The sequence below is a fragment of the Sus scrofa genome, chromosome 7 (genome assembly GCF_000003025.6).
Source record: "Sus scrofa isolate TJ Tabasco breed Duroc chromosome 7, Sscrofa11.1, whole genome shotgun sequence".
NCBI lineage: Eukaryota > Metazoa > Chordata > Mammalia > Artiodactyla > Suidae > Sus > Sus scrofa.
In genome coordinates, this window is record NC_010449.5 from 80,480,716 (window position 1) to 80,506,988 (window position 26,273).

The following is a 26,273-nucleotide window of genomic DNA, read 5'->3' on the forward strand; positions in this document are numbered from 1 at the left end:
AGATGCATCTCTTTGTAAATTTTTTTTATTACGGAAAATTTTAAACACCTCCAAAAGTAGGTGGAATGACATGAATTTCCATGTACACATCATCCAGCTTCAGAAATGATCAGTTACACCCAGTTTATTACATCACTACCCCACCATTTCTTTCCACCTATTGTTTTTAAATACCACATGTCGTATTTTGCATCCATAAGTAGTTCAATGTATTTTCCCTTTATTGGCCATGTGACATGTGGAAGTTCCCAGGCCAGGGTCAAACCTGAGCCACAGCAGTGACAACAATGAATCTCTAACTGCCAGGCCACCAGGAAACTCCTCAATTTCTAAAGGATGGGAACTTTTATTTCTAAAAGATGAACAATAGGTAAATAAAACATTTCCTTAACAGAAGAAAATATCTTGTTCACGTTTCTCCAAGAGTCTTGTAAGTGATTTTCTGTAGTTACAGTGTTTGAATCGGGGTACAGATGAGTTGCCAACATTACTATGGTTACGTGTCCATGAAGCTCTTTTAATCGATAGGTTTTGCCCTCCACCCCCACCATTTCTTCCCTTGCAGTTTATTTGTTGAAGAAAACTAGACCCTTTAGCTTTTGTAATTTCTCACATTCTGCCTTTTTCTGCATGCTCTCTTAAAGTTTTAATACTCCAAGCTGGAAACTATTCTCTCGTATGCATCCGAGCCGGGCTCCCATTTAAAGCTTATAAAATGTACTTAGGGATGTGTTGATAAAATCGGTAAATTGGAAGAACTAATTTCCATCCTAAAGTCCTTTGAATGTAAGACATTTAGAGCCTTGATGGTTTCAGTAAGAAGAAACAAGTATTGAAACAGGGTACGCTGGGGTAGACTTCAGAGATTCATTTGCACAAATTTTAGGTAGGAATTCAAGTTTCCCTTTCAAAGCTAAAGGAAACGTTTACCGAGAATGTACTGGGGTCTCTTGAAATATTATTTACATTCTCAGAGCCTGACTTCTAAAATGTGCTCTTTATCGTGATACCTGTGTGCTATTTTTTGTTTTGATTTGTTTTTATAAAATTTCACTGCTAAGGCTACTAAGGTTAAGATTTCCACTGCTTGCTTATCGATTTTTCTCTAATGATTGCAGCCTGAAGATGATTGGGATGCAGAGACCTATGGAGAAGAGAACGATGAACAGGGAAATTATTCTAAAAGGAAGATAGTCTCTAACTGGGATCGATACCAAGATACTGAAAAAGAGGTCGATAATGAAAGTGGAGAAGCACAGAGGGGGACAGATTTCAGTGTCCTTCTCAGCTCTGCAGGTAGGAATTCCATTTGCACGCGTACCGCTTCGTGTTCTCAAAGTTGCATAGACACTTGTGTTCCTCTTCAAATAGCATTTCAATAATTAGCAATTCATTGCTTGTTCTTTGGATTTTAAATCCAGGGAAAGGGCAGTGTGTCTAGCAGTTTGCAGGGGAAAAAAATGACATTTCTTTAAGTGGAAGTCAGGGTTTTCATGTTCTGATATAGAATGACTTTAAGTCCTGGTAGAAATGGATAAAAGGCTTTAATAGAAACGAAAAGTGCTAAGGCATACCCCTCTAAATTGGGTAGCCTGAGAAACAGAGGTGTTTTCTTTGGTTTCACAAGAATTGGTTGTTAAGGTTTTTTTTTTTTTTTGGTCCTTTTTTGCCTTTTTCTAGGGCTGCACCCAAGGCATGTGGAGGTTTCCAGGCTAGGGGGTCTAATCAGAGCTGTAGCTGCCGGCCTATGCCACAGCCATGTGGGATCCGAGCTGTGTCTGTGACCTATACCACAGCTCACGGCAAGGCCAGATCCTTAACCCACTGAGCGAGGCCAGGGATTGAATCCACAATGTCATGGTTCCTAGACGGATTTGTTAACCAGGGAGCCACGACGGGAACTCTGGTACTTAAGTTTAAACAAAGCTTTACTAAGTTTCTGGAATATGTTCTTTTTTCCTTCTTTTATACATAATAGTGGGTGGGCACAAATAGGAGCCATATGCACTTGGACATGAGAACTTTTTTGTGTTTGGACAGTCTTCTCTATCAGTAACGTGAAAAACTCTTTCCTTCCATGACCAACTGTCTTTTAAGGTCGACTCCCTTGAGCAGTGCACAGCAGTGGGAAGCTGGAGGGTAATAACAGGAAATGGAGCAGAGCTGGTTATACTGAAGGCTGTTCCCTACTAGGGTGAGGCCTAAGAATTTAAAGACTAAATGGTAGATAGAGTCATGGTTTTCAGGAGTTGGGGTTGGAGGTTGGGAGGTAGTGTGTTTATAGAAGTGCAACATGAAGGACCCTGGTGGTGCTGGTACCGATCAATATCTTGATTGTGGTGGTGGACATACAAACTTATACACACACATACACGCGAGTGAGTCCAAATAAAACTCAGGGACTCTGATAAGATTGGTGGATTGTATCTATGTCAAAAGTCAGTTTCTGGTTGGGATATTACACTACAGTTTTGCAAAATGTCCTCATTGGGGCCGACTGTATAGGAGATCTGACTGTATTGTTTGTTCTAACTGTGTGAATGTATAACTATCTCAAATAAATTGCCAGATTACAAAGTTTAAAGGATAAAGCTATGAGAAGCAGAGACATAAAGTGACAATGGTATTTTCAGATGATTTATTTTGAATTCTCTTCTCCCCAGCTTTTATGTTGCTATTGAGTTGTAATCTTTTTTTCTCATCTGCCTATATTTTGAATGCCTTTGCCAAACTAAGAATTGTAAAGTGGTGAATTCTCTTGAACTTAATAGAATAAACCCTTTGAGTGGAAAGGAAGAGGTAAGTGGAGGGAGTATTAGTTTGAGTTGGAGGGCAGATTCAGTCTGGAGTCGTTATGTCCTATGTCACACGGAGTGTTAACCCCCTTGTGTGGATGATGGCTGGTGACTCATCTTTTTGCCTCTCATGTGAATTTTTCACTATTGCCATCTGCATTTTGGCCAAGTAAGGATGTATAAGCACTTTCCTTCAAGGCAGGAGAAAGGTAAAACAGGGGATGATTAGTTTCAGTTTTTATCAGCTGTTCTAAAATTTAGGGGGAAAATTGAAGTAGTGTAATAAAATTAACATGTAGGCTATTGGTGGATTTAACGGAATCTATTGTGTAGTCAGTTACTAGGACAGGATCTGGGAGTCGGTGTGGTTTTGTATAAGGAGCATGGGCCTCTAAATAGAACAGATCCTGGATTTGAACTGTGTTCGGGCTGTTTCTGTCTAATCTTAGGCAACACTATTCCTCTCTCAGTAGGAAATGTAAAAATAGTAGGAAGTAACAGAGCTTGATTTAATATTGGCATCATATCCCAAGTTTATCACTGACTTTAGCTCTGCTTAATATGTAACTGGTGCCTAGATTTAGTATTTATTTGAATTTTTTGTCGCTAGAAGCTTATTTAACTATAACCAGTAAAATAAAGTTCAATATCTTTTTTTTCCCTTGAATTTTAGACATAATAGCAATGGTTGCCAACAGAATTTATGTATTTTCATTTTCCTGAGGAATTAAACATTATCCTTAGGTATAATATAATTGATTTGTTGAGTCTACTTATTGAATAATCAGTGGTAGTGATCTGAGTTGCCAGGTGTTTAAATGTTGGTGGCCTCAGATTCAGTCAGAAAATAGACGTTTCCCCTTTCTAGCACTTTGCTGCCTATACTTAGAGTTATTTATCTGTTTCTCCCTCATCTCGGTTTCTGCCATATGCCAGGAAGGATGGCCTTTGCCATTGCAATGTGTACTCCAGACTTGGTTTCTCCATCAAGAGCTCTGTGCTTTGTACCGTTCTTTAGATAGTATTTTCTATTGCAGAATTAGCTGTGCTGTGCATACACCTAGTCCATGCCCTTTTGTAGGCAGACCTTTTGCTAAGAGTATATCTAGCTTAATGTGGCCATGCTCTCTGGTAGGATTTCCATTACAACAGTGAATTTTTGAAGACCACTAATGAATTCAAAGAGTAAATATCTATTGTGCATACAGTTGGTATATGTTGGTATGTTCACTTTGGGGGACCGTTGGCCATTTTCAAGTAAAGTTGAAGATCAGTACTTCCAACCTTGGAAGTTACTCTGGAGAAATTCTAGCACATTTGCACCAGAAGACATGTTCATGAATATTCATAGCAGTGTCGTTCAGAAGAGCCACAAATGGAAGCAACTCAAATGCCTGTTAACAGTGGAATGAATATGTAAGTGGACGAATCTCTCAAACATAGTGTGAATACCCCAAACTACCTTAGTGTGATTCTATTCATTAGAGTACAGTCATGAGGAAAAAGGTAAAATGTGGTATCGAGGGATGCATGTTTAAAGAAGTGGTAAAATGGAAACCAAGGAAATAATTACTACAACAATCAGGACGGTGGCCACCTCCAGTGGAGAGATGAGAGATAATAATTGGGGAGGGGCAAATAGCAGGCTTGGGATAGGGGTGAGGGGAGACTGTTCTGATGTGGGTAGTATGCTATTTCGTGACCCGGGTAATGGTTACTTGTGTGTGTTTTTAATAATTCTTTAAATTGTATGTATGTATTACCTATCTTTTTATCTTTACATATCTCTTTAGACAAGGAAAAAGTCTAAAAAGGGATTTCTCATGGTAGAATTTCAGTTACTGTCGTAGACCATGGGAATCATTTTTGGGAGAAGCAGCCGTTTTTAGCATCTTCAGCTCATGTCTTCAACAGGCTGGTGCTTTCTGCCTTGTTGGAGTTTCTGGCCCGGAGCAGCAGCATCTCATTTTTGTAAATGGAGGATATGGAAAGGGGACTAGTCTGCTTGAAGTCCTTCTATTCCTGGTACGACTGGGAATCTTCAGATATCTTTTTAGTGCTCTTTCCTAAGCCTTCATCTTAGAGCTAATCATGCCTTCAGCTTTTCTTTGGGAACAGTATGCTTGCTGTTTTACTTCACGAGCTTTGAAAATGGTCTCATGCTCTCAGGCATAAAGAGTTACATCTTTAAGCAATTTTTCTGCCTCCCACTTTTTTTTTTCCCCCCAAATGATGACTTACTGAAATCATGCCATAAGCTTTACTTTTCCTTTAAAGATGTCACAGATAACCAGAGTTAGAAAGATGTTCACAGTGTGAGCAGGGTGCACTGGAGCAATGTTGAAGATGCACATAAAAAGGCTTTTTCTCATGTGTAAGTCTATAAGCTGTTTAAGTAGAACAAATAAAAATGAAATGATTAGACTACAGTTAGGTCAGCATAGTTATCTAGGCATGTTTTCAGTTAAATCTGGTAGAGGAAGAACTCTTCTGTAAGAGTTCATATTTTTTATGAATAAAGCCAATTAAAAATATATCATTGTATAATTTTATGAAGTTAATTTTTGGGGGAAGATTTTAATAATGATATTTTATTATTTTTTGCTTCTGTATCATTTTGCCAGCAATTAAAAGGGAAAAGAAAGCATGTCTCTCTCACAGTGTGTACTTTTTAATACTTTTTAATAAAACTTCGAACCTTTTTTCCTATGAAGCAGCAGGACAGTAGAATTGTTTCCCCTTCACTGATTAAGTTCTTTGATCTTTTTTAATATGGCATGTATTTTATTTTTGTTAATATTCTCATATTAAGAGTTGACTGGAAGAACCTTCCTTTTGATATTTGAATCATTTGAACTTACACAGAAGTATAGATAAAAATTTTTTATTTGGACGAAAACAACAAGAAGAAGACAGGTTAAATAAACCACACACACCTGCAAATCTTTCTTCTAGCTGGACGTTGAAGTGGGTCAAAATTTTTCTTTTTTCAAATCTCCAAAGATAAAAGCAGCTGAATACCTAGAAACTTGTTTTCTACCCTACTGGTCTCTTGCACCATGGTGTTTTCTATTGTGGGTTTTTTTTTGTTGTTGTTTTTGGCTGTACGTGCAGCATGCAGAAGTTCCCAGACCAGGGATGAAACCTGCACCATTGCAGTGACCTGAGCGGTAGTACTATTGACAGGGCTGGATCCTTAACCACCAGGCTACTGTGTTTTTTATTGTTTTGATTGAAGGTTCTTTGTCTGTTTTTATTGGTCCAGCTGCCTCATTTTTATCGTGTTCATCATCACGATCAATTTCATTTTTCTTGCTCTGAAACTGCTTTTCCTTTAACAGACCCAATGTAGGTAGCCTTAATTCCTTTTCCTTAAAATTGATGACCTTTTGACTTCCATTTGTTGAAAGATCCTGGCTGATCCTCCTTGATTTTTTTCAGTGCTGTGTTTTGTCCTTCTCTTGGTACTTTCCATCTTTTTTTTTTTCTTCCTTAATTGTAGGTTGCCATTATTGGCATTTTCAGCTTTATCTAGTGCTTTTTCAGTTTTTTCGTGAAATAGAATTATTTCCCCCCCCCTTTTTTTTTTGCTCTTTTGATAAAGTCTATCCACTGTATTTCCCCATGATTTGAGAGAAGGAAGTATAGATCTTCTCTATAGGTCAGATCGTCTAAGTCATCCAAAAATTTCAGCACACGCCAGTTTTTTCTTTGGGAGGTTTCATTTTAGCATTTATAGATAGCACTGCTATTTTTCTTGTTTACCTCTCAATTTAGCTTATTCTTTATTTTGTACTCCTATCTTTTCAAATTAATCTTTCTTGAAAGCTTTTAGAAACTCTGTCTTTATGCTTATGGCCAGGGGTATCTGTAAACATTTTAGCAAAATCAGACACTGGAAATACTGATCCCTTAGATGCTTTGTATAATGTGGTTCTCATTTGAAGATTTTTGTGCTTGACCTTTATCTTCTAATCTTTCTTTTGTCACCAAGGTTTGTACCAGTTAGAAGCCTTTTATATAAATCTGTTTTACATCATTTTTTAATACTCATCAATTATCGAGACATTTTTATACTCATCAGAGTTTTGCACGGAGAGCTTCTGATTTTTAGCATTATTTATTTTCATGAGTTTTGACTTTGACTCAACACTTCTATTAAAATCTGTAGGCTTTTGAATTTTATTCAAAATTGACCTGTTGAATTTTATTCTCTCCAGAAGTACCCAGCTCTCACTCAGTTTGATCTGTTCCCTAGATAATTTGTCTTACAGCAAATTAGAGTCATTAAAATGATACTTGGTTTGATGACAGATTTTCATCCCTGAGTAACTGTTTTCCACCATCACCATTTTTGGCTGTTGTGTCCGTCTTTCTGAGCCTCATCCTGCAGAGCTGAGCTGCAGAGTCTCTAGCAGTGACCGAAATGGCTCAAGTTCATTTTATGAACTGAATGTTTATTTAGGTTGTTAGATAATTTAGATTATTCTTACTAGAAATATAAATACATACGATATTTTGCTTCTTAGGGCCACACCTGCAGCATATGGGCATATGGAATTTCCCAGCCTAGGGGTTGAACTGGAGCTACAGCTGCTGGGCTGTGCCATAGCAAAATAAGATCCAAGCTGCATCTGTGACCCACACCACAGCTCATGGCAATACTGGATCCTAAAGACACTGAGCCAGGCCAGGGATCGAACCTGCATCCTCATGGATTCTAATGGGGTTTGTTAGCGCTGAGCCACGTTGGGAACTCCACTAGAAATATTTTAGTGATGGAACATTATTGACTCTTCTTGGGTTTGACATGTGTTCCAGATGCTTTTCTGGTTCATAAATGTCTCACTGGCTGCATCATCAAATCTGTGTGTTGCATTTTAGTAGCATCTAGCATATTCCTCTCAATTCTTCAGTTTCCCCCTCAGTTTTTTTTTTTTTTCTCATGGATTCATACTTCTGTTGAAAAAATGACCCTTATTTAAAGGAGGGTTTTGGGAAGCAGAGCAAATAAATGCTTATGGTCATTGTCATATTTAAGTGGAAGTTGTTAAGTTCCCTTTACTTACTTTAGAAAAAGAGTAGAGCTATTTTGGTAAAGCATTTAATGAACGTCAGAATAGAACCTTTTCTAATGTAAAAAGCATGAAACATGAATTTAAAGGCTATGAGAAGGGCAGATATAAGCATAGGACTGTGATAACAAAGTCATCTATTTTTGGTAAGTGTACCTAAAATGTTGTATATGTAGTTTGGTATTAGGGTGGAAGGTGCATTTGATTGTCAGCCGAGCTGTCTTGGTTTTGGTTGTTAACCTGTTAACTACATGCCCTTGAGGGGAGTAAAACTCTTGAAACTTCCTTTTTAATTTTTTTTGAAACTGTGAATTAGCAGTAATACCTGCCTTGCTTTAATCCAGTGGGGATCATGCAGAATTATTTTAAGAAATGGTAAAATGCTATAAAGTTAAGAATTATGTTATAGACAAAGAAAAGCTAATTATTAGGCTAGAATACCTTGTGAGTGTGATTGAGAAAAGCTCGGTGCTGTGTTTGAAATGAGGCCATTAATTAATATGGGGCCATCATTAAAATAATAGCATAATACTAACATATGGAATTAGAATATGGAACACAATGACCATTAGCTCATTTCTTCTTTGATGGGCTATGTTGACCTCTTTCAATCTCTACAACTATAAAGGTGACACAGGGAACTGGAAAGAAGACTAAAAATGGGAAAAATCAGATCTGTGATGAAAGTTTATGATGCTAAGGAGAAGAAGTTTGAGAAGTGGCTTAATTACATGTTCCAAGCCCTAAAGACAACAGGAAAAAAAATAAACTCTGCTCAACTAAAATGTAGATGATATAGATTAAGTATTAGTGTGCATTGTGTGTATGAGATGTTAACTGGGCATCTCAGGGAGAGTTGGGAAATTGTCTTCATTGGAAATCTTTCAAAATGGATTTGGTCTCTAAGTGGAATGGATTCAACACGGTGCTCCCTGCTGCAGAGACAGGCAAGGTAATTTATCAATGATTTTTGTTTGTTTGTTTTTGTTTAACCCTATCATTCTGTTCTAAGTTTTTAAAATTTTCAGTGGTTCTATAGCACTTTATGCAGGCACATCAAGTTAACACATCCAGTGTTCTAAGAAGGATTGGTATTAAATAAGCAAGGGATGTGTGTAAAAATGGATCCCTGGGGCCATTAGTGACCTTGTGACAGCAAATGACCTTAAATAAATGAGCTGATGGCAGTAAGTATTACATTTCCTGAATATACATAGGCTCTTTTCTGTATCATTGATAATGGAACTGCAACTGTAAGGTGGATTTTTTTTTTTTTTAACCTCTACATGTGTTGAAATCAAGCCTTTAAAACAGTGCTAAATAATATGTATAAAGTTCACAAGTCTAATATGTAGCAGACTAAGGATTTAAACTTAGGTACGCCTGGCTTCAGAGTTGGTATCTTTCCATTTGATGCTATCAATTAAAATCTCTCTATATGTCATTATCTAAGATATGCTTTCTCTGTTTGCAAAGGGAAGCTTTATTGTCTACCTTTGGTCTGCAGATTGGGAGAGGGTCTGCACTTGGCTAAGAAGCTGCCTTTAGGCTGGAGACAGAGACTCAAGCAGAAGTCCAGAGGCCAGGGAGCAGCAGTGGGACCTCAGAAGCAGAATCCTTGGAGATAATGCTTTCAACCTCTGATTTCATCTCTTGAGCTCCTATTACTAAACATTTCCTAGAAACTAAGCCAATGAAGCTTAAGGAGATTGTCTGTGTGTGTACATGGTCATAATATTGACACATTTGGCATCAAACTCAGGATTTCTAACTTGCAGTCATTCATTTAGCCAACATTTAATTGGGTGTCTCCAGTGTGTCCTGTGTCATGCTAAGTGCTAAGGGTGCGGAAATACCTAACGCATTCCCTACCATTAAGAACATTGTTGGGAAAGAGTTCCCTGATGGCTCAGTGGGTTAAAGATCCAGTGTCATTGCTGTGGCTTGGGTCACTGCTGTGGCACAGGTTCAATTCCTGGCCCAGGAAGTTCTGCATGCCACAAACATGGCTGAAAAAAAGAATAGTACTGCTGGGAGAGGCAGTGTGGGTCCTGAGCATTCCTGCATATTCTTGCTGAACAAGCAAGAATGCAGGACCCTGACTACTCTCTCTCTGAAGCAGCAGGCAACCATGAGAGATGAGGTCTCCTCCAGAGAAAGGTCAGGCTTTTTTCCACTGACTCTGAGAGCAGTGAGTCTAGTGTCCCTTTCCTTAGTATAACATGACCCACAGCGTGGACAGGATTCCACGGTGGGCTCCTTGAATCACTACTCTGAGGCAGAGGGAGCTTGAGGGATGAACGCAGACAAACACAAAGCTTTGGCCGTGAGTAATCAAGTCCCTGGTCTCTGACTCAGAAGTCTTATGTCTTCTGCCAGTGCCCATGAAATGGTAATAGGCTAGCTTATTATCTTACAAATAGGATGCAGTCTCAGACCCTGCATAGGACTTGGCAAGTATCACTTGTGAGATATGATAGGTGAGGAAACTGACAGTGACAGTCCAAGGAGGGAGGCACAGAGTGCTGTGGGATGATCAAAGAAGGGTGCCCAGTCAGTTTTGGAAGGTCAGGGAGGCTTTTCTTGAGTACATAGCTCTTGACCTGATCCTACTAGATTATGCAACAATTGAGGGTAGATCTTTTTTATCCTCAGTATTTGGCATGGTACTCAGCACATGGTTTACTACTATAAGTTGTCTGAATGGATGAATACACTGTTATTTGTGGTTACTGGGTGGGATTCACTGTATCTTTGGTCCATACATTTGCTAGTACAGTTGTCTCCTTTTCAAGAACTGTAGTCCTAGGAAGATAGTCTATGATGAAAAGCAACTTCGTAGTCTAGCATAAGTCTAGCATAAATCCATTCCAACAAGTGAGGGAAGTAGTCAAGTTGCAGAATATCTTGCATGTGGATTCATTTAATATTAAGTGATGTTAAGGCCCAATTATTTGATTTTTTTTTCACTTTCTAATACTTCTTAGATTTTTTTCAGAAGAATTGAAATGATAGAGTTCCCTTATATCCTTCACCTAGCTTCCGTTAATGTTAAGTAACATCTTAAATAAACAAGGCGCATTAATCAACACTAAGAAATTAACATTGGCATACTATGTTGAATTCTCTGGTTATCTCCCCACTGGTGTTCTTTGTACTAACTCAGGAAACCACATTGCATTTATTTACCTCCTTACCCTCTAATTTGTAACAGTTTTTTCAGTCCTTTCTGGACACTTGTGAAGGCTAGTGGTTAGGAATTTTGTAGCATGTTCCTCAAAGCGTTTTTTTTTTTTTTTTTTTTTTTTTCTGACGGTTTTCTTGTGATTGCACTGAAGTTATGGATTTTTTTTTCGGTGGGGGGTGGGCAACACCACAGAGATGTGCCTTTCTTGTTGGTACACGGTGATAGCAACGTGACACTACAGGTAATGTTGACTCTGATCAGTTGATGAAGATAGTATCTGTCAGGTTTCTCCACTGTCAAGGTAATTCCTAGTCTCTGTTAACTAAGTTCTACTCACAGAAGAGTGGATGAGAATTAAGCTTCACCTACTCAGGGGAGGAGAATCAAGGAATTTGTAAGCATAGGCTAAAACAATGACAATAAGTTATAAATATATTGAAATATTTCAAGTCTATGCCAATGTTCTATTTAATCCTTGAAGGCCCAGGGAACTAGTTCTCTCAAAATGAAGCTGAGAGTTGCCTGGGACAAGAGGTCAAACTGTAATGACTAAATAACTGATTTTTTTAAACTGGTTGATACTTTATTGCAGAACTATCAGTATTATAAATGGTGCTTCTTGGGTCATTGATGTCTCAATTTCTTTGAAGAGCGGAAGCATTTATGTTAAATTGAATGAGGTAAATGAGGGTACATCTGTTAAACAAGGTAAAACATCAACTAATTTTAATTTCTTCTTAAGTTACACAATACTTATTTTATCTCTTATATATTGGCTACCAAGTAAGAAGAGACATGTGTATATGTATAAGTGTGTATCTATGTATGTGTGTATATGTGTTTGTATGTGTATATGTGCCTGTGTATTTATGAATAGCATCATTCCAAATGACTTGTGTACACATGTCTATAATCCATTGATCCGAAAAATTTTAATACTGTGTTTCTTATGCAAGAGACAGTGGTGTTTCCCATGCAATCAGGAGGTACAGTCTTCCAAAAGTTAACAAGTAGGAGTTGACAGATGAGGAGGTATGTTCCTGTGAGCCAGCAGTCACTCCAGCATGTACCATCTATGTGGCTGATCCTTTCTTGATGGGGGTGTGTGTCTTTTTTTCTTTTGTGGGGGCGCATGTGACATATGAAAGTTCCTAGGCTAGGGGTTGAATTGGAGCTGCAGCTGCCAGCCTGTGCCACAGCCACAGCAATGCCAGATCTGAGCCACATCTGTGACCTACACTGCAGATCATGGCAATGCCAGATCCTTAACCCACTGAGCAAGGCCAGGGATCGAACCTGCATCCAAATGGATACTAGTTGGGTTCTTAACTGGCTGAGCCACAACAGGAACTCTGAATGTGGCTAATCTTCCATAGAAGTGGGGATAATTTTTGGAGTTCCTGTCATGGCTCAGTGGTTAACGAACCTGACTAGTATCCATGAGGACTTGGGTTCGATCCCTGCCCTCATTCTGTGGGTTGAGGATCCTGTGTTGCCGTAAGTTGTGGTGTGGGTTGAGGATGCAGCTCGGATCCCGAGTTACTGTGGCTGTGGTGTAGGCCAACGGCTGTAGCTCCGATTGGACCCCTAGCTTGGGAACCTCCATGTGCTGCAGATGCGGCCCTAGAAAGACAAAAGACAAAAAATAAAAAAAGTTGGGATAATTTTAGGGCAGCTATTGTTGCCCCAAAGGTGCTGTCCAAAATGGGGCTTGTCCAGAGAGATAATATGGTTAATTTTCTTTTAGACCGATAAGGGGAAAAATATGACATTTGATGTATGATGTAACTATTCCTTACTGCTATTCTCAGCCCCATAATCTAAATGTATTCTGGCTTAGATATTTGAGTTTAGTAAGACAATTGGAATAGTAGTATTTGGTACAGTGCTAGATATGGATAAGGATTTTTAGCATTAAAAATGTATAAAATCTTAAAAAAAGATTTGGCAGTGAACATTTAACAGCAGTCAATTAAATTGAATTTGACCATTGGATTGAAATTTAGTCTCTTAACCATATGTTATTGCTTTGTTCCAGAACAGATTTTAGTGGTGAGCTATTGTCAGAAATACTCTGAGGAGTTCCTGCTGTGGGCAGTGGGTTAAGAATCTGACTGCAGCCCCTTGGGCCACTGTAGGGGTGAGGGTTTGATCCCTAGCCCAGGGCAGTGGGTTAAAGAATCTGGTGTTATTGCAGCTGTGGCTTGGATTCAGTCCCTGGCCCCAGAATTTACATATGCTGGGGGTACAGACATAAAAAGAAAAAAAAGATACTTTTCATTTTTTCTTTTTTTTGAAAAGCATAACATTTCTAGTTCTTGGAGTTGTCAGAGTAGGGTTTGGATGAGAGAGGTTGGGGGTTGGGAGAAGGGATACTCTTGTAGGAATTTTGCAGTGGTGAAGGCAACATTGTGATGAAATGTATTGCTGCCATCTCATGTTAATTTAGGTTGAATAACTACCTTGATTTGGGGTTGAGGGGGTAGATGACATAGCAGACATAAACAAATGTGTTATAATAGGTGCTATACAAATAAAAACCATGTATTTGGTACTTTATGTACAATATTCTATGTAACTTCAATATTCTATGTAACTTCAAGTTAATCCTGTAGGCTCAGTATTAGAACATCTTGCAGATGAGGCAAATGGAGCTCAAGGAAGTTTGATTATTTGCCTAATGTTTATAACTAGTACGTGATGGAACTGCAATGTAATTTCCCATCGGCCTGATTTCAAAATCCATCCCTATTCTTTACTGAACCCTTACCTTCTGAGTATGTGTACAGTTGGCTGTATGGCAGTAGTCCCTTTTATTATATTGTATAGAAAATGAGTCATTTTACCATTTTGGAAGAGTTCTATTTGCGCCACCCTCCCCAGTTAAAAAAAAAAAAAAAAAGCAAAACAAAACTTTCAGCTACTTTAAAAAAGTTAGCTTTGTTGGATAGTGTGTAGCCTTTTGATTGGTCATGAGAATGGGAACATTACTCTTCTTGGTACTTGTTTCATTTACACTGAAAAATACGGAAAAGAAAATAGGGATTTATTTCAACTATCTGACTTCTGACAGAGAATCTCAGGAGCTGTAATATGGAAATGAGTTTTTCTTGACTGCTGGTAATTATTAGCTCAAGCAAAAAGATAATTATGTGTTAACCTATATGTGCTGTCTGTGTAAATGAAATTCATCTGCTTCATATTAGGAAAATTGACAAGGCATCACTATTTTTCACGTTACCCTTTGGATTTCTTATTTAGATATCATCTTTGCATAATTTTGAGAGAAAATCCAAAAAGATTGTTGCCTGGGCTTGGAGGAGTCTTGGAAAAAGTTTTGATTATAACATTCCTACATAAATCTAGCATAACCTCAGTAGACTGAGCATTTTTGCAACTTGATAGCTGTTTTAAAGTGAGAGAGTCCTTATTTGCAAAGCTGATTCTGAATCCCAGGTTAGTCTTTTTTGAATTTTGATTGGAGTTCTAGTGATGTCACTTTTAGGGTAGGCTAAAGTTACCTACATGAGAGCTGTATCTTTTCCCTTCTATTTTGAATTCAGGATGGTATTGCAAGTTAGTACTTTTCATACTATTCTTGAAGCTTTAATTTACTTATGATGTAAATGGAATTTGGGAACAGATAAGGGACTTGCCTCCACCTCTCTGGAGAGCAGGGAGTAATTTGGGCGCTCGCTGTGTATAGCTAATGATAAATAAATGGGCCACGTTGTGGGCCAAGTTTTATCTTTAGACTTCCACCTCTTTTTTTTTTTTTTTTTTTTTTTTTTTTGGGTCTGTGGCACTCCCTTTTCTTTCTCATGTAGGTGGTTGACTTCCTATTGTAATGCCCAAGGCTTTTAGGTACCCACTGATGCCCTGTCTGCTCTAAGGGTACCTCTCCCTGGAAGCCCATCCATGTACTTGGGTATTCACACTTTGTGCTCCTATCATATGTGAGGATCGGTGTGAGAATCGGTCCACAGTGGAAGAAATGGGAGTGTTGCTTGAGAGGCAGTCCATATGGAGTGTTCATGTGAGGGACTGTACTTGGACACCCTTATATAAGTAAAGCAACATGAACAGTGATAGCACTCTAGAGCAGCTGCTCCATGAGGTCGTGTCAAGTTAGGACATTCCTGGTGCGCTGGTACTTGGAAGGGGTGCTGCTAACAAAAAGATGTTATTAAATCCAATCTGTGTAGGAGTGTGCATGTCTGTCAGCTATACAGTATAATTCCTAAAGAAGAATTTTGCTGTTCCTGATGTAACTTTAATGCAATGTATCTTCAGCTCTTGAAGTTTGATTTTTCTGGTGCCTCATTTCCTCTGTGCTTGGTTTCTATAAGCCATTCTAGTTTACTATGGTATCATTTAAAAAAAAAAAAAAAGTACTGGAGTTTCCTGGTGGTTCAGCAGGGTTTGATCCCTGGCCCTGCAACTTCTGCATGCTGCAGAGGTGGCCAAACAAACAAAAACTCATTCAACCAGAGTAACTTAAATCCCGTTATTCTTGTGCTCTTTCTATTCTTTCTTTAACACTCAGAATCATAGTGAATGAGTTGTTTCTTATTTTGAAACCCAGAGAATAGAGAATTAAGAACTCTTAGCACATAATGAATTCAGAGCTAAAACAAGTAAGGCTTCACCTGAATGGTTTCTTCTAATAACCAGTCTTAAATTTCTGGGGTTGCTCCTGCTACTCCAATAACAAGCAGTTGACATAAAAATAAACTGCCACAGAAAGACAAATACCATGATGTCACTTATGTTAATATGTGTCGTATTTTAGATTCCACATTTATCTATGAAATTCAGACATAGACTTCTGGTGCCAAGGGGGAATGGGTGGGGGAGGGAAGAATTGGGAGTTTGGGATTAGGAGATGCAAACTAGTGTACACAGGATAGATAAACAACAAGGTTGGGAGTTCCCATCGTGGCTCAGTGGTTAACGAACCCGACTAGTATCCATGAGGACGCAGGTTTGATCCCCGGCCTTGCTCAGTGGGTTGAGGATCCACCGTTGCCATGAGCTGTGGTGTAGGTCACAGATGTGGCTTGGATCCCAAGTTGCTGTGGCTGTGGCATAGGCCAGCAGCTGTAGCTCCAATTCAACCCCTAGGCTGGGAGCCTCCATATGTCAAGAATGCAGCCCTAAAAAAACAAAAGAAAAAAAACCCAAAAAGAAAACCAAAGTGACAAGGTCCTTGTTTGTAGCACAGGGAACTATATGCAAAATTGTGTAATAAACCATAAAAGAATATAATGTGAAAAAGAACATGACATATATAACAAAGTCACTTTGCTATACAGTAGAAATTAACACATTGTAAATCAACTATATCTCAATAAAACTGAAAAAAAAAAAACACTGCCACACCTAAGTTGCTGCTTTTTTCTTTAGTACTTGAAGGTCCCTATTTTTCTACGTATACCCTTTAAATCCCTAAGGATCTTAATTGCTCTTAGTTGAATGAAATTAGTATTTTGAACTTTTGATGTCTTTTACCTCATTCTTCAAGGGGCACCATAGAATGTACACCCTGAACAATCTTTGATCTCATTTGATCCAGATATTTCACTTTTCACATTGGGAAACTGAGACTCTTTAAGTTGGGGTTTAACCTAAGGGCACAGAAGTATTTTTTGGAGGTGAATTGTTCAGATAAGTATCTTTTCTGTAGGTTCATAAGATAGCGTGGTTTCTAAGTATCTTTTCTGTAGGTTTGTAAGATAGTGTGGTTTCACTGCAGTAGACACCCCACTGAATTCCAGGTTTTATTTGGAGAGGAATTTAGTCAGATTGGTATGTAGAGAGGAAGTAGGGATCCTTTTTTTGAGTTAAAAATTATGAATACTCAAGTATATAGACTTTCCTAAACATATTCATAGAGGATGAAAAAGAAACTTGGAGTACCATATAAGCCAAGTCCCATCTAGTGTCTGTTTTTTTGTTTGTCTTGTTCTGCTACCCCTGCCCTCTACTCTTGCCTGTCAAGGACATATGTCTTTTTCCTCTATTCATCTTTTCATGTTTGCTTTCATTAGACCTGAGACTTAATATGGAAGTGAATATCACTCATTGGCTTCCATGTTTGTGGTTTATAGCCTTCTAATGATTCTTGGGTATAGGAACCATGGGGAAGGAAAAAATTGAGACTAATTTCTGTTTTTCTCACACCCTTCAGGGACCAGTTTGTATAATTTAATTTTCATCTGGTATTTTTTTCCAGGTGTGTGTTCTTTTTCTTTCTTTCTTTTTTCTTTTCTTTTCTTTTTTTTTTTTTTTTTTTTTTTTGTGGCTGCATCAGGTATATGGAGGTTCCTGGGCCAGAGGTTGAATCAATGCTGCAGTTTAGGCCTACGCCACAGCCGTAACAACACTGGATCTGAGCCGCATCTGCAACCTATGCTGCACCTTGTGGCAACACTAGATCCTTAATCCACTGAGCGAGGCCAGGGATCCAACCTGCATCCTCATGGACACTATGTTGGATTCTTAACCCACTGAGCCACAATGGGAACTCCTTTTCCAGTTTTTACTTTTTTTTTTTTTTTTTCTATTTCTTGGGCCGCTCCCGCGGCATATGGAGGTTCCCAGGCTAGGGGTCCAATCGGAGCTGTAGTCTCCTGCCTACACCAGAGCCACAGCAACGCAGGATCCGAGCCGCGTCTGCAACCTACACCACAGCTCACGGCAACGCCGGATCGTTAACCCACTGAGCAAGCGCAGGAACCGAACCCGCAACCTCATGGTTCCTAGTCGGATTCGTTAACCACTGCACCACGACGGGAACTCCCCAGTTTTTAAAATGTACTTAAAAAAAAAAAAAGTCTTGTGAGAGACCACCTCTGTCTATAGTGGATTCATCATAGTCTGGTAATACAACATGTTCAGAGGCTGTTCAGGAAATATTAATAGTACATAAATGCCACATTGGATCTCTGCCTAGAGATTTTCTTCTCTTATCTACTCTGATCTCCAAATTTTTCTGGACCTGTTTATTTGTAGTTTTAAATAGGAGCAGTAAATCTTTTAAATTCTTTTTAAAGATTTTTATTGAAGTATAGTTGATTTATAAATGTTGTATTAATTTCTAATGTACAAAGTGACTTAGTTATACATATGTATGTATGTATATTTTTGTTATATAATAAATTTATGGTTTATTACAGGATATTGAATATAGTTTCCCATGATATACATTAGGACCTTGTTGTTAATCCATCCTGTATGTAATAATTTGCATCTCCTAATCCCAAACTCCCAATCTATCCCTCCTCCCTACCCTTGGCAACCACAAGTCTGTTCTCTATGTCCGTGAGTCTGCTTCTGTTTTGTAAATAAGTTTATTTGGGTAATATTTTAGATTCCACATATAAGGGATATCATATGGTATTTGTCTTTTTGATTTACTTTGCTTAGCATGATATCTCTAGGTCCATCCATGTTGCTGCAAATGGCATTATTTCCTTCTCTTTTATGACTGAGTCAGATTCCATTGTGTATATGTACCACATCTTCTTTATTCATTTGTTGTTGGACACTTAAGTTGCTTCCATGTCTTGGCTATTGTAAATATTATGGCTATGAAAATAGGGGTGCCTGTATCTTTTCAAATTCTAGTTTTGTCTGGGTATATGCTGAAGTGTGGGATTGCTAGATCATATGGCAACTCTATTTTTATTTTTTTGACGAACTGCCATACTGGTTTCCATAATGGTTGCACAAGTTTACATTCCTATCAACAGTGCAAGAGGGTTCCCCTTTCTCCACACACTTTCCAACTTTTTAATGATGGTCATTCTGACTGGTGTGAGGTGGTACCTCATAGTAGTTTTGACTTGTGTTTTTTTAAATAATTAGAGATGATAAGCATCTTTTCATGTGCCTATTAACCACTTGCATGTCGCCTTTGGAGAAATGTCTATTTAGGCCTTCTGCCCGCCCCCCCCTTTTTTTTTTCGGTTATTGAGCTATATGAGCTGTTTGTATATTTTAGAAATCAAGCCCCTGTCAGTCACATCATTTGTAAATATTTTCTCTCAGGCGGTAGGTTGTCTTTTTGTTTATGGTTTCCTTTGCTGTGTAGAAGATTTTAAACTTGCTTTATTTTATTTTTGCTTTTATTTCTGTTGCTTTGGGAGATTGTCCTAAGAAAAAATTGGTACGATTTATGTCAGAGAATGTTTTGCCTGTATTCTCTTTCTAGGAGTTTTATGGTGTCTGGTCTTTTTTGTCTATATTCTCTTTCTAGGAGTTTTATGGTGTCTGGTCTTATATTTAAGTCTTTAAGTCTCGTTGGCTTAAGGAGAACCTAAACAAAACACTTTACATGGCTTAAAGGAGCAGTGAATTTTGAAACAGTCTTTCTGACTTAAGCCTGACTGCTTTAACAAGGAGAAATCACTTACCTAAAGATCTTATTATTGGAAACTTAGAGTATAATAGAGCACCTGTGATCCTCCATTTGTAGAATTACTCAAGGTTCAAAATTTCACCGACATAGATAGAGGGATGTAATGAAAAGGAAAATATGCATGGACCATCCTTTCTTTGAAAATGTGCTTGAGGGGGAGAGAACATATGAATTGTGCTCAATGAACCCACTGGGCTGAAATACAGCGTGACTCTAAGGGTGCTGTCAGAGCCTCCTAATGAGCAAGAAAGTGAATGTGTAAAATTGGAACTCACTGTGATGTGCAGTGTTTGATATGCTGGTGGATAAAGGCAAGGGTAGAGAGTTAGGAAGTGTTGGTGAGGAGGGGAGGATTTGTTTGAATTTCAGCTTCTGTTGAAATGTTAATCAGATGACCCTTCTATGGTAGCAATATATGAGAAACGGTATCTTTTAAGGGGTGAGAGTACTGGAGCTCACTCCCAATCGTTATCTGAAGGCAAGCTTCCATTTCTCCCTGTAATAAGTCCAGCCTTTATGTTCCCTTTAAATGTACTTATTGTTGTGGTTTTCCTTTTGTTTCTAAAATGGGGAGCAGCTGGATTTTCCCACTGTCTTTTGACTGAGGAGATGTGCATTTTCAATCTTCCTAGCTCTTTGGTACCAATTCGAGCCAAAAATACATTTTTAAAACACATGATTACTATAACTAGTTTGTGCTTTTGTGACTACAGGTTGAGGTAGCTCTCTTCTACATAAGAAATCACTGTTGAGAGTTGATTTCCATCCTCAGGAACCCTGTAATATTGATGATTTTACTTCCACCCAGGATGTTACTACACCACAGGAAGTTGACACATTGAGGAGGTAAAAGAAACTCACTTATGATTCTCTTGTCTAGGACATTTATTTCAAAAGTTCAGCTGATAGCACTTACATCTGGAGTCTAATACACGGCACAAATGAACCTTTCCAAAGAAAAGAAAAATCATGGACATGGGGAACAGACTTGGCGTTACCAAAAGGGAGGGGGGTGGGGGGAGAGAACGGATTGGACTGGGAATATGGGGTTAATAGATGCAAATTATTGCCTTTGGAATGGATAAGCAATGAGATCCTGTTGTATAGCATTGGGAGCTATACCTAGTTACTTATGATGGAGCATGCTAATGTAAGAAAAAGAATGTATGTATGTGTGATGGGGTCACTTTGCTGTGCAGTAGAAAATTGACAGAACACTGTAAACCAGCTATGATAGAAAAATAAAAATCATTTTAAAAAAATAAAAGTTCAGCTGAGCAGGCGTTTGAGACAGCAAGGGTACTATAAGTTAAAAAAAGTCATGTCTTGGTATTTACATTTATTTAAAATATTTGGAGTGAAGATAGTTCTATAATGAATAATTAAGTATCCTTCTGATACTTAAAAACCTTAGTAAAGATGTAGAGTTAGAACCAGCTCCAAATACACTTATCTCAGAGAAAACGATTGTATTGCCTGCTGGAGTTTTTCTTTATAGATCTATGTATGGAGGGGACATAAAAAAAAATCTGATGCAGAGATGGCAAAAATTGTTACTTGTTAAAGATGGGTAGTAAGTACATGGGTGTTGGCCATCTGTTTGAAATAATTCAAAGTGAAATATTAAATAGAATCTCAAGAATATATTTAGAATCTCAAGACTATATATTTCAGAAGTATTTAAAAAACATTTTAGGGAGACAAAGACTTCTCTTGAGAGGTAGACTTCAAAATAGGAATTACTTGATTTTGGAATAATAGTTGTGAGAATTCCTTAGTAAGCAGAAATAGTGCTAAGAGATAATTTCTTCATTTCTGTTCATTGATGATTACATAGCCAGTGTGTCATTGTAATTGAAATATTTTGGGGGGATGGAAAATAATATTTCCTTTTGGGGGAAAAAAGGTTGCTCTTATCCACTATATTCTGCTAGATACATGATTTAGATATATATGGTTTATAGTTTAAACACTTGAGCCCAATCTCACTCTCAAAGTATATTACAAAGCCCACGAACCTGGAATCAACTGAAGGGAGCTAAAATGTTTTGGCACAATGTTATAAGTGAAAGAATATTATAAAGAAGCTTCTTGGATTTCCACCACTTAAATTCTGTTGATTTCTCACACTGTGTTTTGATTTCTGTTACGATAAATTTTCACTGTTTGATTTCTAGGCCTTAACTTCTTGAGATAATGTTGATTTTAGTTACTTCTTGGATATCCTAGCCTAAATTACAGATGTTTAGTCCTTGCTTATCAACCTGTAGCTTATTTGAATCCTTGGTCTTGGTTGCTTAAATAATTGTTGAGACAACAGATTGAGTAGCATCCTGCCCTGTTTTGCAAGCTGTGTCCCCTTGGGCTAGCAAAAGCTAAGACTCATGTAGCTTATTCTAGGAATTTTAGATTGGAGTATTGGGTGGTGTCTACATGGAATCAAATAATGTGTATTAAAATAGAGAGGAATACTTTTGTGGGTCCTCTAGATGGCAGAACAGTTACGACAAATACACTTCAGGAGCCCGTCCAAGAAGCGTGGGGAAGGGAGAGCAAGGAGGTGGGTGGATAAGGGGACCTTCTAGCTAACAGGGCTCCAGGCTTTCTATCTCAACCCAGCCAGGACAGATCTGCCTTTACAGGCTTTATCTTGACAATCTATCTGAGATCTTGTTTGAAAGACTGTAACACCGCTAAAAAATAAATAGCATAAAGATAAAAACCAAAACAAAAACCTTATAAGTAGTGTACGGAAACATCCAGCCAGATTCCTGTGAAAACTTAAATGAATGTGTTCGTCCAATAGCCTGAGCATCTCTAGAAATGGTAGCTGACTCTGCCCCAGCACACGTGCTGATGAATTCCAGAGCAATGCTGGCCTGCTTCAACATGCTTCTTACCTGAATTCCTATCAGAGAGAATCAGGTGCTGCACAGACCTAAACCTTTGTCCCTACTTTGAAAGAGGCCACCATTGTTGGCATAGATTTAACAGATGAATCTGGCATGGTGGCTCTCAGTCTCGGGGGGCTTCACTTAGAAACCTGCATATATTCATTCCTCATATAGAGCGCAAGAGAGCATAGAATAAGATTTCTAAGTAAGTCACTTTTCTATTCTGATCTTTGAATAGAAAGCCGATTGTAGTAGTGCTTGAATTTCTTTTGCAAAATGCTTATACCAATTGTCCTGTAAATCAGTCACCTTTTACTAGCAAGGTCAGTTTCAGTCCTTTTGGACTATTGATGAAGTTCTTGATCACAATATGGTATGGCAAGTGTAATTTCCATATATCAAACATGGAAAGAAATAGAAGGGATAAATTTGCTATCCCATGTTTACATGCCTCATAATGTTATATAATGTGCTTAACAGATCTGATCTCTTTGAAGCTATTATTTCTGTAGGACTATTCTAAGAAGTTCTCCACATTGAGACACTTCTGTCTTTGTCTTAGCTGCTCATTACTAGTGAGTCGAAGCTGAAGTATATTTCAGGATCGCTCCTCTTCTGCCCTTTAGATGAGATTATACTTGACAATGTAGTAGGACACATTTCCACATTTACTTAACTATTAATTGACAAATTAATGAGACATGGCCCTCATTCTTGAGACCCTCACCCATGAGGATGCAGTTTAATAAGCAAGATAAATATATAAATAGATATTCAAAGCAGTCTAATAAGATGTTTGAAAAAAGAGGTATTAGAAGTTCCCTTTGTGGCTCAGTGGTTAACCAACCTGACTAGCATCCATGAGGATGCAGGTTTGATCCCTGGCCTCACTCAGTGGGTTAAGGATCTGGCGTTGCTGTGAGCTGTGGTGTAGGTCACTGATGCGGCTCGTATCTGGCATGGCTATGGCTGTGGCATAGGCTGGCAGCTACAACTCCGATTGGACCCCTAGCCTAGGAGCCTCCATGTGCCGCAGGTGCGGCCCTAAAAAGACACACAAAAAAAAAAGTATTAATTACCAAATGCTATAGAAGTATCTAGGCATAAAAAAATTCTTTGGGGAGTTCCCGTCGTGGCGCAGTGGTTAACGAATCCGACTAGGAACCATGAGGTTGCGGGTTCGATCCCTGCCCTTGCTCAGTGGGTTAACGATCCGGTGTTGCCGTGAGCTGTGGTGTAGGTTGCAGACGCGGCTTGGATCCCGCGTTGCTGTGGCTCTGGCGTAGGCCGGTGGCTACAGCTCCGATTCAACCCCTAGCCTGGGAACCTCCATATGCCGCGGGAGCGGCCCAAGAAATAGCAACAACAACAACAACAACAAAAAAGACAAAAGACACAAAAAAAAAAAAAAAAAAGAAGATTGTGTCCTTGCAACACAATATGAAGGAAGACACGTGATTGATTAAATATTAGTGGCATCATATTATGTATTAAGCTTAATAGATTTATAGACCAGCCAGCATATTTATATTATTGGCAGCAAGAAAAGTCTATAAACAGCTAATGATTTTTATTGGGATAACTGAATTGGAAGCTGACTTTTGCTGCTCCAAGAGAGCATTATTCAGTGCTACATTCTTATAGTGATGATCAGTAGATAGGAAGCCCACATGTTCTAATGATGACAACAATGTGACATCACACTATGAGTCTATAAAAGTGGTAAACTTTGGTCTGGATTTTTTTTTTAGGGCCACATCTGCGGCATATGGAAGTTCCCAGGCTTGGGCTCAAATCGGGTATCTAGACCACTGGCCCATGCTACAGCAAAGCTGGATTCAAGCCACGCCTGGGACTTACACCGCAGCTTACGGAAACGCTGATTCCTTAATCTACTGAGCGAGGCCAGGGATTGAACCTGCATCCTCATGAATACTATTTGGGCTTGTTACCACTGAGCCGTGACAGGAACTCTCTGGTCTGGATGCTCGAGCTATTTTACTCAGACCCCCAATACCATTTGAAAAGTAGAGGATGGCAGGGTCTTCTTCAAACAGCTACTGAATAATAAAAGTGATAGTAATTTCAGTACATAGGACTGAAAAAATGCTTTTGGAATTCTCTAACACAGCATTGTTTCAAGCATTCTGTGTAACTACAGATGACAAGACTTCAGATTGGCTTCTAGTAAGCCATAGTTACTGGGTTTTTTTGCACATAATCTTTATATAGGCTCCATGTCTAGGAGCCCAAGACACAAGTGACTGATACTTTGAGTAGCTGCAGTAGTCCTTATTCAAAGGATACACTGCACATGTGTTCAGTGTGGAAGGACTGGTTGGTCTGCCCTGTCCTTTGCAGCTAGAGCTGCATGAAAGATGATAAAAAGATAGTCCTTGTATGTTTATGTGTTTGTAAGAGCAGCTCTCATTCTGTCTCCTTTATTGAGCTTTAATTCCCAAATTAGTTTCATTTTCTGCAAATTTTTGTTGAAGACCTTTCTAGAACACAGTAGTTTTGTGTATGAAAGAGATTTCTGTTGTACGAGTTGATGTTTTCTTAAAAGAACATTCATCAGCTTCCTCCTTATCCCCCACCCTCAGGTCACAGTACTGGTGTCTGTGCCTCACACTGAGTCTGTGTCATGGGAACACTTTATAACCCCTATTCAGGAGTCTTTCTCATTCAGAGACTCATTCCCATTTTGAGTGTCTTAACTTTCTCAGCGTCCTGAGTGGCATCAACATTTCTCTTAGAACAAGGGTGCAGTTTGAACTATCTGTCTTCCTTCATTGTCTGGCAGCTGGCTGGTACTTCTCTCACTCCCATTTTACCATCATCACGAATTTGATTACTGTGATGTTTACTCCCTCTTTTAAATTATGAATGAAGTAAACTCTGCAGTGGTACTTTGCGTAGTTGATGCTGTGAAGGTGATAAATGCAACGCAAGCATCTTTCCCTCTGTCAGCCCCCCTTGTGCGTCTCCCTAGTGTCTCTGTGACAGGACTTGAAATGATAGTGCTCCCATCTCCTCTGCAGCATCTTCACATGAAAGGACTTAATCATCGGTTTGCTCTCACAGCCACTTCCCTGGCTCAGATTGTGATGTCACAAGCCAAAGATGCTTCCCTCTCAGCAGGAAGAAGCTGGAGAGGAGATGAAGCTCCATGATGAACCATCAGCCTAATTCTAATTCGGTCACTTCATGAAGAAAAATTAACCTTAATAAAGAACAAAGATACTGGCTAGTTGAAATACCCTGTTGAATTAAGCTTGAAAAAGTTTTGCATGAAACTGGAATATTCTTTGAAAAATTCTAAGAAGAAGTTACAGTAAGGCAGATATCGGTAAATAGTTACTAAATTAAAAATACTGGGTAGTGCCAGCACCTTTGAAGTAAATGTTAATACTTGAAAATAAGTTTGAGGTCTCTTTCTAATTTTATATGGGAAATAATGTGACCTTGCTATTTCAAAGATGACATATCAGTCTCAAAGTCAGCAAGGCACTAAATGGATGGACTTTATTTGACCTATACACCTACTTTCATATTCTCATGGTACAAAGAAAAAGTGGAGCTTTTAGATGATTGAGCAGAACCTAAAAGTACAGTAATAAATATCATTGTAAAGATATGGTATCCAAAATATTTGCTTCATTTCTATGAAAGAATCTAATAGTCATATTACTTTTATAATATTTTTATATGTGTGCATAAAATACATTCTAAATTACAGAAACAATTAGTCATTGAACACTTCCCACGCAGGTTCAAGATCTCTTTAATTGTTAAATCTATCAACATACAACACACAGACTCCTGTAATTAAACCAAGTCTTTAGGTGTAAAATTGAATCTTCTAACATAAAATTCCTTTTCCATTTGTACCCATGAAAT

The 26,273-nt window shown here is 38.5% G+C and overlaps 1 protein-coding gene across 1 annotated transcript in view; it reads left to right on the forward strand.

Moving 5' to 3' along the window:
• Nucleotides 1–26,273, forward strand: part of AVEN (apoptosis and caspase activation inhibitor) — a 192,784-nt gene that overhangs the window by 33,379 nt on the left and 133,132 nt on the right. The window contains 1 exon segment of the mRNA XM_021099909.1: nucleotides 1,119–1,296. Coding sequence (XP_020955568.1) covers nucleotides 1,119–1,296 — 178 coding nt within the window.